Genomic DNA, 12,158 nt, shown 5'->3' on the forward strand with positions numbered 1-12,158 from the left:
GCCCAAGAGCCAATTTCACAAGCTGTGCTCCCTTTCTCGAGTTTCCCCTCTACCCTCCTTTTAAAACCGAGGGTGTAGACACTCTTTCAGGTATTTATCAACCAACGCTAGGGGAAACGAAACACAGGCACTAACCTCTCCTTTACTCGTTTGCTGCCTGCGGGGAAGCTCGGGGCGGGAGAGGCGAGGCCGCAGCCGGCCGCCTTCTGCCCTGAGGCGAGGCTCCTTGGGGCTCGCGGCGCCGCCGCCATATCGTGGCCCTTCCCCCTGAGCCGCCCTTCGGGGGCGTGGGGCTGCGGGCGCGGCGGGGGCCGCTGCGGCCGCTTCCAGCAGCATGGGGTGGGCAGCGGCGTGGGGCTCCCGGCTGTGGGGGCTGCTGGCGGTGGCGGTGGTGCTGTGCGGGACGGCGGCGGCAGCCGGCCTCGGGGCGGCCCCGCTGCTGTGCAACGTGAGCCTGGACAGCCCCGCCGAGGAGCGGTGGCTGCCGGTGCTGCGGCACTTCGAGCCCGCCTTCCTGCGCGCCGCCGTCGCCCGGGTCATCGAGTGAGTGTGGGGCGGCGGGGGGACCCTCCTTGGGACGGGGTGGGGTGGCGGGGACAGCTGTGCAGGGGCTGAAGGGCTCTGAATTGTCCCAAAATCGCCTGGGCTGTGGCTTATGGCTGGGTTGTGCAGGGTGCTCGAGGGATGTGTAGAAAGGCGATGAGGTGTAGCGAGGGCTGGGATGCGGGGCGAGGGTGCTAAGTGGTCGGTGTCAACCGGCACGGCTGGTCCCAGTTTGGGACAGGCACGCAGTGGAGCATAAGTTGCAAACCTTTTTGTCTCTTTCTCAGCTAATAGGTAGCTAATGCCTTGAGCGTGTTTTGCAGTGAAACTGTGCCAAAATGGGTCCACGAAGTTATTCAGCCAATTGCAGCAGAGCTGGAGTCCTTCATGCCACAGCCCTTCGCAGGGGAAATCCTGGGGCTGTGCAGAGCCCTGGGAATCAGTTTGGGCGATGGAGTTCTGCTCAACTTCGCCTATGAATCCACTGCGTAAGTGACTGAGAGTAATAGAATCTGACGGACGTGGACACAGATTCATTTTAGCTTAGTATCTGACAAGGCAGATAAAGATATGACAGATAAATCACGCAGTTCGATCTGATACTATTTCTGATGTTCAGCTGGGAGGCGGTTTGCATGCTGATTTGAATGAGGCACAGAGCAGCATACCCAATAAAATAGTCTTTTAAATGCTAGTTCTTCATATTTCACAGAGCATGCTCATCATCCTGAGCCCCCGTAAGACCTATGAAATTTTAAGTTTCTCGGCTCTAACGATGCTCAAGAATGCACAGCAACCAGGAGCAAACTACCAGTCTGCAACTTTTCTTTACCTTTACAATTTTAACAGACAGTGCTGTGCATCACTGGGATGACAAACTTACAACTCCAGAGATAATAAGTTGTGAATTACCTGCTAATTCAATTACAGAATTATGGAGTATCCTGAGTTGGAAGGGATCCATGTGGGTCATTGAATCTGACTCTCGATTCCACACAGGGCAACCTAAGTGATCAAACATATATCTAAGATCATTGTGCAACAGCATACTTCTTGAACAACATACTTACTAAAAATTGTTTCCATGAAAGTGAAACTATTACTGAAAAATGAGTTTCAGCACACTTCCTGTCCCAGAGAAGTTAGACTGCTGTTGAAATGGTCAACGCTTTGAAAGTAATCAGTTTCCCAACTGAAAAGATTTTGTTTGAACATTTAATCTAACTGTAATCAAAATATAATCAGGGTCCAGATAGAAATGAAACAATCTATAATTAGTAAAAATAAATAAATAAATAAATAAATAATAATAAAAAAAAGGAAGTCAAAAAAGTTTCAAACTGATACTTTGTGGACATTTTTTGATGTTGGCTTTTCATCTTGATTTAGAAAAACTAAGTTTTGAAATAATGAAATTTTTCCTAAGTGGAAATCATGATTCCTGCTTGGTCTGTTATATCTGACCTGATACAGACAGTAGCAGGGATTTTGACTTTCTAAGTCAGGTGGGATGTCGTAAGTTAAATATTGTACAGTTTTGTATGCCAGGCTCTCTGGAAAGTCTTTACCTTGTGGATATTGTGCATGACTTGTACAGGACACTGTCAAACTTTCTCGTACTTTTCTTTTTCCTTTAAATTGAAAGTAAAGGCTGTGTGAAATGGTATGAAAAAGTATAAGGTGAGACTATTCTTTCAGGTTGTGAATTGCAAGTGTTAATGATGTAACGTGAGCTCTTATTTGTATGCTTCCATGTGTAAAGTACTTAGAAGAAAATAAACTCAGTTACTCCTGAAGTGCTGTGCTAGTTCAACTAGACTGTAATGTTGAAAGTGTTGTCATAATGTTGTCTTATATTTCAAAAATAATTTTCTCCTTTTTTTTTTTTTAAGGTTCTGTACTAGTATTGTTGCTCAGGATGAAAAAGGAAACATTTACCATGGTCGGAACCTGGATTATGACTTTGTAGATATATTAAGTAAAATTACAATTGATGTGCAGTTTATAAAAAGCGGACAGGTATGAACTGTGGTTGATATGGCTGGGTGGTATTCTGTGAAGCAATGGTGTGTGGTTGTACAGCTGCACAGGCAGCAGCATTTAATCTGGGAATATGGTTCCCAACCCAAGTTTACTGAATTATCAGAGCACCACAGTCCCTCTTTCTGGGAATGTTGGATGAGTGCTGTTTTTTTTGTTTTCTGGACATCCAGTTAGTGGTGAAAAACTGGAACAAATAAAACAGTGTAATCTAGTGTGTCAAGATCATTATTTGGAAGGAGATGGTAAAAGAAGAAAATGCCAAGGCATTAAAAAAAAAGGAAATACTACAGAATGTAGAAAAGAGATCAGTTTTGGCAGGGACCAATTTTTTGGCCCTTTTCTAAGGCCTTGTTAATTTTATTGACCAATGTGTATGTTTTAGATAAATATTGTCTAAAATGAACTAGTTGCTAGTGCAGTCCTCGTTAGTTTCATTTTCTCAATATTCATTTGTCCTTTTTGCAAATACAGAATTCTTTGTTTCTTACTTGGTCCCTTGCTAACTTGAGCAAAATTTTTGTAGCAGTTGGTGATCATTAACAAATGAAATGCAGTGTATTGTGGTCCCCAGAGTCTTTTTATCATTTACTTTGCAAGGTTTACTATAATTTAAGGCAAAGGGTTTTAAAGGGATTTCCAAAACAATATATGAAAGTCACAGGAAAAAATACAGGATGCTGTTTTGGAATGTTGCTTATATTTCACAAAGTGCTTAGTTCCAGAATGCTAAAATACTGTATGTTTCCTGGTTTCAGATAGCATATCAAGGAACCACATTTCTTGGTTACGTAGGCTTATGGACTGGACAAAGTCCACACAAGTTCACAGTCTCTGGTGATGAACGAGGTAAAAAAAATCAGTCTTCCACACTTGACATCATGTATACTATTTCAGTTGGTTGTTGCCTCTTCCAGCTCTTCTGTCACGTTCTCCAAGAGGGAAAAATACTGTTAGGTCTGCCAGAAAGGAGATGAAACTGAATGACTTCTCTGGCCCTCAGGAGATGAAAGCACACATGCTGCCAGTTTTTGGCTGCTACTGAGGAGAGAGGCATTTGTTTATCAGCAGTGTCATCTGAGCTTGAAAAGTGTCAGAGGAGACGGAGGAGAAGGAGGAGGCAGTAAGAGAAAAATCTTGTGATCTGTCCGAGAGACACAATGAGAGATGACAGAGTTGATGCTGAGACAAAAAGGGAGCCTTGTATAGCAAATAAACTGTCACTTTCCTAGTTCTCTCTTCCTTTCCCTATATCCCGTTTTTCTCTGTCCCCATAAGACAGCTTGAATGAAAGGATCAGAAGAGAAGAGTAAGACTGAGAGAATTATATACATATTCATTATCTCCGTAATTAGGGACTCTGGTGTGGAGCACATGTGCCTTTTGATTCCTGCTTCCTTTGTTAATATTGCTTTCTTGCAATATTAAGATTCTCTAGATTCATTCCATAGTTTATATTCATATTTTTTAAAAGCCTGCTTCTGATGCTAGTGTAATTATTTAATCCTTTCAAAACTGGATCATCTTGGGCCAATACTGAGAGGTGCAAAATGCTCTTAATTTGTACTAAAATCAACTAGGACATAGAGTCTTAAATGTATTGAATCTTTGCAAAAGGCTTGATTTAGAAAGTCTTGAAGACCAAAGTCTGAATGGGCATAACCTGGGGACAAAACCAGTGCTGTTCTGTTCTCTCTAATGTATCTCAGGAATCAAGCGCTGCAAATGTTTGTGTGAGATGGGCCCCTCTTGTCCGTCAGGAGCTGACGTGCTGTCATCCACCTGCATGCCTTTGTTTCAGTTGCTTTTTTACTATAGACAATAGTAATTCACTCAACACATGCTGCACTCCTGTAAATCAGTTGTTACTGACTGCTTGCTTGTCTATCTGTCACCATACAACTGAAATAAAATTTGGGGAAATAAACTTGTGCACTCTGGCTGGAAAGGGAGATGACTTTAAATTAGGGTGAAGGTCTCTCAAATAACAGACATTATTTCTGTTGCCTTTTTCTTGTTTGGGCATAAAAATAAGTATAAAGTTGTCCTTCTGTTTTTCTTGGTTCTCCTAATTTTCCCCAGAAACACACAATCACTATTACTACCTCTTTTTTTTTTTTTTTCCTTTTTTAGCTACTTTAAGATTTCAGTGTAATTCTTCTTGTAGTAAGAGTTCAGTAAGATGAACAATGAGATGATTTATGCTAATATTTGAGCTGACAGATGTAGACTAACAAATCATATCAATAGACCTGCAGTCTTTTTTGCAATGTGTGTTGCAAAGTGCTTCTTCCTGTTAGGGTAACCTTTGACTCTTCTGTGCTCAGCATTCAGCTATGAATAAAAAATGATGAAAAATTGAGAAGCTAGTAAATTATCAATACTGAGTTTTTGATTTAAAGTGCTAGCACTTGCAAGTTCTGAGAGGTACTGCATATTTTCTCTAAAGAGCTAACTACCTTTTTCACTTTCGTTAATGCCGATATTGGATCCTCTGCTTCTCGTCCACATTATGGTTCCTACAGTGATTTGCCTGAGAACTTCTGTTCTAAGTTAAGCAAAGAGCACAGTAAACAGATGTTCTGTTTACTGTGGCCCTTCTCAGCAGCGTGATCTCTCTGTAGCTCTTTGTTGGATTCTTGGAAGTGAAATTGTTGAAGCTGTTGCTGGAATCACTATAGGCTGAAAGAAAGGGAGTCCTAAAGTACTGACAGTGGCACTGAAACAGAGATCTTTAACTTCTGAGCATGTTTCCTGACTGAAAACTTTCAGACTGGTTGAGAATTCTGTTGCTGTAAATCTTTTAATCTACAGATTAAGAGTTTTTAATCTAGTAGAGGGTAAGATTGCAGAGCTAGAGATGGGACCTGGAGAAGAAAGGAAGACAAGGAGGATAGATTTTACAGAGTGTATGTAACATGTATGTGCAATAGTTTTTTTTCTTTTTTTTTTCCAGCGGGTGGTAGCTGGTGGGAAAATGCAATAGCTGCTTTTCTGAATCGAAATTACCCTGTCAGCTGGCTTGTCCGAGATGTAAGTGCACTACGTTATATTCTCAGATTTCAGTGATGTCATTTCAATTTACAGACTCCTAGTAAATTTGACTTTTTTCACAGAAAATTCAATAAATTGTTAAGATTGTATTTTATAAGGGCAGATAGGTATTATCCCCAAATCATCAGCAACGTGTTTGATAAAGGCAATTCCAGCCCTTCAGGGGGACGATCTCTGATCACTGCCAAAAATCTATGAGTATCTGTGCAAAGACTTCCTTCCAAGGGAGGATCTCAGCTAGCTGTGAGGGATATAGTAATTTAGCAAATTGAGCAGCTGTACTATCAGATAGTAAACATATGAACTCGTAATTGTTTTATTACATTTGATATGTTCCCATATTAAAGACAGAGAGCTTACTGGTGATTGGCAGGAGTTAGACTGGTGTTTTGTATAGCACTTTTTGTGAGTGTTGTGTTAGTATAACTGCTAAGATAAAACAGGTTTGCTGCTTCTCCAATTCATGAATTATAGCAAACATGAATTATATCTTTTGTAATTAAAAACCTCCCTGAAGAACTGGAATGTTTACTAGAGACCTCATTGTTGACATTTTTTGAGTTTGAGATGTGAGCTGAGGCTGTGACTTGCCTACTACTAGCTGCAGTGTTGCTGTCAGAAATAATTAATTGTTTAAAACAACTGAGAGCAATTTTGTTTTATGTTTGTTCTCCATATTCGGCTTTAGTTCCTGCACAGCACTTATTTTTAAAGAAGTACTTCAGTAGACTGTGGCCCTATGCCTGTAAACAGTAGCTTCACTGGCTGTGGTGGAGTTACCAGTTCATACTAAGTTAGTCATGTGGTTATAGCAAGAAAAGGAAGGCTTGCTGTGAGCAATGCCAGTGCTTCTCCATTGTTACCAAAATCCTCTTAAACTAAAGGCAAGACAAGGATGCAGTGTGTTTTTTTTTCTCCTCATCCCATTTCTGTCCCGTTTTGCAAGTTGAAAGACTTTGAGGATTGAACTGGCAGAGTGTGGACATGCCTTTATGGCAGATTTTTCATCTTTTTTCACCATATACATGTGTGTGTGTACATATGTGTACACATGTATATATATGTATGTATATTTACTTTGTGTGTATTTGCAAAGCTGGGATTAATGAGGTCTATTGCTAGTCACTCATTTCATGTTCCTGTGCTAAAATCACAAGCTAAAATCACAGAAGTGCTTTCAAAGAAGTATTTTCAAATAGCACCTTATAGTTGATTGCAGTTTGCAATAAAGCTGCGACTGTTGTGCTTTTTCAGGTGTCCCAGTGCTTACTTTGTGCTTGACTGTGCTTTGTGAATTTTGTTTCATTGTGCTCTCCTTTTTGCACTAGACCCTGAGCAGAGCAGAGGACTTTCAGTCAGCTGTTCTCAGACTAGCTGGCATTCCCATCATTGCTGAAGTTTACTATATTGTAGGAGGTGTATCACCCAAAGAAGGCATGGTCATAACGAGGAATAGAAGAGGGCCAGCTGACCTCTGGCCTCTTGATCCTTTAAGTGGAGCGTAAGTACACAAAATGTTTTGTTTTTTCATGCTCCCTCTTAAGTGATAGGCAAGGATAGTGGGACAGCTTTCTTTAGAGATCCAGGCCCATCTCTTACCAGTGTTGAGAAGGGAAAGCTTGGGAGCCTCAGAAAGGAACACCGGTCCCTTCCTGGGAAGGCATCACACCACCTTGTCAGATTGGGGCAGTTCAGAGCATCAAAAAAGCATCTGTATGTATTCATTTTTTAGATAGATTTCAAAGGAGACAAGATTTGAGGGCACATCCTGGTTGTCTGCCAAGTATTGCATGATTAAATTCAGTGCTCCCAAGTTAGTTTTCGCACAGCATGGTAGAAGGGTTGAAGGCTCAAAAATAATTGTTTCTATGATTTTTGTGAAATCAGCTGCTTGATAAATGAAGGAGATCCTTAATAGTTGCCCTGCAGTGACAAAATGGAACTTAATGATTGCTGTCAGTCAGTAAGTGCTGGCTTGGCAACAGCCAGATGGCCTGTTGGCTCTGTGTACTCCAAGTGGAATGCTGCAGGCTGCAGTGTGTACCCATAATCCTTTCTCTAATTATCTCGTTAAAGGTCTAATCTTACTTTTTTCCTCGTCAGTAGTAGTTTTGCCATTAGCAGTTCAAGAGATCACTCCTCTTCATTTGTGTTCAGTAGCTTATGGTAAAGGCTGCTATATGTATAGGATCTCTTGGATTTGCAAGAGACACAGGGAAGAGGTTTTTGAGGGAACTTTTTTTCCTTTGGGCAGTACAGAAATACTGATTCTTGGTTTTTGTTAATTACCTGCTGATGCACCTTTTGTTTGCTTTCTTGTGTGTTACATGACAGGTGGTTTCGTGTGGAGACAAATTATGACCATTGGACTACCCCTCCTCCTTTTGATGACCGAAGGTAAATTTAGTTCAGACCTCTGCAGTGAGATATCGCTTCCATTTTTAAAAAGCTTAGAGACTTGGGTGTTTTCTTCTCTGAGCAGGGGTTAGCTTGCTGAGCAGGCAGTTTGTTCAGTTTCTGGAATGCCACTCAAATGAGAACAGATAAGCTAAGGAGTGACAATGACATGTGTCAGAGGAAAGTAAGTCTGTGTGGCATTGAATGGCATGCAAGGTGAGAAGTAGCAAGGATATATTGCGTATCAAAAACTTCCGTATAAAATTTAGTAAAAATGACATTTTCACTGTGAATCTAAATCCTGTATTTGATGGCACTATTGAGAGACTTGCAGATGTCACACAATCTTTAGGATGTGTGGTCTGCAAAAAGCTGCTGGCAGATTCCCTGTGGGTCTGAATTCAGGGTGTAGTAACACAGTAACTTCAGCAGTGTGAGTCTAGATTATGTTGCACAGAATTGTGGATAATTTTAGACCAAAACAGGCATTTTAAAATTAAAGGCATTCACTGAGGAAATTCTTCACAGTGGTGGTTTGTAGCCTTTGGAACAATAAACTGTGTTTAATGATATTGCATTGTTCTCCCACAGAACTCCAGCCATGAAAGCTCTCAATGCTACTGGACAGCAGAATATCAATTTTGATACGCTCTTTCAGGTATTTCTTTTAAATTCTGTATTGTGGCACGTAGACTTTCACTTGAAACTCTTTCAAAGCAGAAGTGGTTACGTGGTTGTCAGTGATTTTAAAGCTATGCAAGGAAGGCATGGTGAAAAGGATGTGCCATGCAGCCACCTCTGGAGAGTTTAAGGCTGACAAGTTTGTGCATTAAAATGGTTCTGAACTCCCTGTGTAGTCATTTCATAATAGTCTGCCGATCCAAGTTGAAAGGGTAAGCGATGAATCCCATCACCATCATCTCCGTGCAGTTCCCTCGTTCAAGCGCAGTGATAAATATTACAGCAGGCAGCTAAAGTGTTAGACAAGAGTGATATTTACCACTTAGTTTTGAGAACTTCAATTTTGTATATTTCAGAATTTTTATTTAATTCTTTTGTTAAATGGTCCAATACTTAAAAATAAAACACAGCAAGAGTAATTCTTGATTCTGTATTATTTGTGTTTATAACTTCATCCTACTGCTGTTTCTAAATAGCATTTTAATTCCCTTTTCACCAAAATGACACCTTTTCAAACTTTCTGTACAGGTGTTGTCAGTGAAGCCAGTCTTAAATGAGTAAGTATTAGATTCAGAGATGTCAATCAGTGCCTCCTACCATGCCTTGGGCCACTTAAAAGGCCATCACAAATTTCCTCAGGAATTTCCTATACATCTGTTTGAGTATCTTGTCGTTTCCCAGTGTAGATTTCTGCTTGTGCACATGGTGCTGAAGACTTTCACAGAACTCCGTTTGTCTCTTTAGCCATGGAACTGTGCTTTGTTAGGCTTAGTCTGGTAATGGGAAGTTCCTTTGTAGTAGTGAAACAAGTAACTGCTTACATGAACAGCAGTACTTTCTACCGTTCTTTTTGCCAACTCATTTGTACCTTTGACTTTTGGAAAGGTTGGATTTGTGTTAACGCTAGACTCTGGTGCTTCTGATTTCGCTCTGCTTGATGTGTGAAAAATAAAGAAGTCGTAAATGGGGACATAGCTTTTAGGTACCATTTACTGCCTTTTTAAAACAGACTAATTTCAGTATAACATTATGGTTCTGCATAGTTCCACAGGTTGCACCTTTGCAGGTTATCCTGTTTTGCTTTATTTTTACATGGAACCCAGTACCTTCTCTAGATCAGTCACTCACATTACAGCTTGGCAATGGCTTCTTCAAAGTCAGTATGAGGACTTCCTCTCCTCTTTCTTATAAATGTGAGGAAATTTGGAAAGGAGAAGATTATATCTGTGTGACTGTTAAGATTAGCAATGCTGTTTTTTTAATACAGTGACCCAAACCAATGTAGAAATACTGTTTCTTTGCTGTACTAAATGGAAAGAAAAATTTGAAAACTTGTGCCAGCAGCCATCATTTTTATCAGTCTCTTTCGCTCTCTTCCTAGCACTTCTGTACCTAAGCAGAATGTTTGTTTCCACTAAAATTTGTCCTGCTGCTTTGCTAGTTTTATAACTTATTCTTCTCATCTTTGGAATGATTTTTCACTGACTGTTTTCTTCTTCCCCTACCAGTAACACAGTGTATACCACAGTAATGAGCGCTGCATTTCCAGAGAAGTACCAGACATGGATCAGAACTATGAAGTGAAGAGGTGTAAGTAATGTGCTGGTACTCCTAGCTACTTGTACTTAAATAAAATTTCAACTGAAGGGTCATTGAGGGGCAAAGCACTGCAATGGCACTCAAGTGACCTAGTCTGAATTCCTCATTCCCTTGGTTTGCTTATTGACCTTGGGTAAATACCTTCCCTTAGTTGATTTAGAGATAAGAGTTAAGTATTTGACTTTCTTTGCAAAACCCTTGGGGATTATTTGAGGAAAAGTACTTTATTGGAAAGGGTGGGTGTGGTGAGCTATGGGTAGTTGTTGGCTATATGAACGTTTTACCTATTATTTTTACCATTTCCACTACTGTGATATATTTCACATGCCTTCCAGTGGCTGACAGGAAGCCCTGCCAGTGGTGAACTGTAGCAGATGAAGTCGGTGCACTTGGCACAAAGAAAGATCAAGCTTAGCTCGTAACAGCCCTTCACAACCACCTGAACATTAGCATTCTCAGAAGGTTTTGTCCAGTGGTTTTGCAGAGAAAGTCAAAGTGATTGAACTCCCACAGAGCTTCAGATGGTGGCTTTACTGTGTTCAAAGGAAAATATTAAGTTACAGATATTTCTATTCCAAGAAACTCTGGTTGTGTGGGGAGGCTTGGCAGGACCATAAGAAATCGCATTTCAGTTTGAATAGTTTTTTAAACCATTATTAGTATTATATTCATAGCAGTTAATATTGGACATTAGATTTTAGCAGGACTTTCTTTTAGAGATTCTAAAGTATTTGTTTCTTTTTTAACTTCATACAAACCTATGCTCTCTTACTTACCTGTGTATCTGTTTATTTCAGCAGACCATATCGGCAAAAAGCTGAAGCTTTCCAAGACTGGCATAAGCTTTTAAAATCACACTCAAACGCACAACAGTTGTTTTGGCTTACTAATTGTGCAAACCATTCAGGAAATAATGACTTGTTAGTTCTTTGAAGTGTTGCAGATGATACTGTTAATGAACTGTAAAGGAAGATTGATTTTATTTTAACTATATTCATGTTCTAGCAGATGTTGATGGCTAAAAATTGTTTTTATTGTTTTTGGAAAGAGTTGTGCAATTTGATTGTACTCATGTACTTACTAGTAAATAAAAACTAAATATATTTTGTGTGGTATGTAGGTCTGAACATAATTAAATAAAAATATGCGGCTGATTGCTTGATTTATGAAGACCTGTGGTGATACTACCACTGTCATCATCTGTTTCTGACTTGTATGGGGCCTGTGAGTGTGAGCCCAGCAGGGTCAAGTGCCCAGCAAGAACTGGCCTGAGTGCTGGGGAAGCTGGCAGAGTTACAAAACAGGGTTGCCACAGGTCCTGAGGCTGTCTCAGCCTTCGTTCAGCTGCATCACTGTGGCCATCCTGTCCAGATGTGCTCTGTAGATCTTCCTCAAGACAAAAATTACTGCATCAGTGCAAAGGAGTGTGACTACACTGTGTGAATACCGCTGCAGGCAGTATCTTTCCTCTTCAGCTATGGTTCTCCAGTGCACAGGTTCTTCAGCTGTTTTTATTAGGCTTATGAAAGATGACTGAGAGGTATATATTCTTAAGATGGTTCCCAGGTGATGCGGAAAGCACTTGACTTATAGCAGTAGATAAGGTAGTGGACCATAAACAGAGATTTTCAGTCTGTCTAAGGACTGTCTATTTAGTGTAAGGTGAGGAAATGTGGCTACTCATCAGAAATCAGGAGTTATTTAAGGAGATGTGATGATACGGACATCTTCCCCACAATAGATGATAGAATTTTGTGATGGAGTAGTTGTGAGATTAGAAAATGGATTGTTTTCCATTTTAATATTTGAAAGCTGTCTTCAATAGAAACTTTACGACTCACTTT

The 12,158-nt window shown here is 40.4% G+C and overlaps 1 protein-coding gene across 2 annotated transcripts; it reads left to right on the top strand.

The window, feature by feature from the left end:
* Nucleotides 1-270: 270 nt before the first annotated feature.
* On the top strand, nt 271-11,476 carry NAAA (N-acylethanolamine acid amidase). 2 transcript variants are annotated; one of them, XM_035536878.2, is made up of 11 exons: nt 271-543; nt 867-1,031; nt 2,436-2,562; nt 3,342-3,432; nt 5,540-5,616; nt 6,966-7,138; nt 7,972-8,034; nt 8,626-8,692; nt 9,244-9,272; nt 10,224-10,305; nt 11,112-11,476. In XM_035536878.2, exons 1-10 carry the CDS (start codon nt 335-337, stop codon nt 10,297-10,299), a joined length of 1,077 nt encoding a protein of 358 aa, XP_035392771.1. In that variant the 5' UTR covers nt 271-334; the 3' UTR covers nt 10,300-10,305; nt 11,112-11,476. The 2 variants fall into 2 exon arrangements, with proteins under 2 accessions (XP_035392771.1, XP_035392778.1); XM_035536885.2 differs by having other exon boundaries at nt 11,115-11,476.
* Nucleotides 11,477-12,158: the final 682 nt, after the last annotated feature.

The sequence above is a fragment of the Cygnus atratus genome, chromosome 4 (assembly GCF_013377495.2).
Source record: "Cygnus atratus isolate AKBS03 ecotype Queensland, Australia chromosome 4, CAtr_DNAZoo_HiC_assembly, whole genome shotgun sequence".
Classification (NCBI taxonomy): Eukaryota; Metazoa; Chordata; class Aves; order Anseriformes; family Anatidae; genus Cygnus; species Cygnus atratus.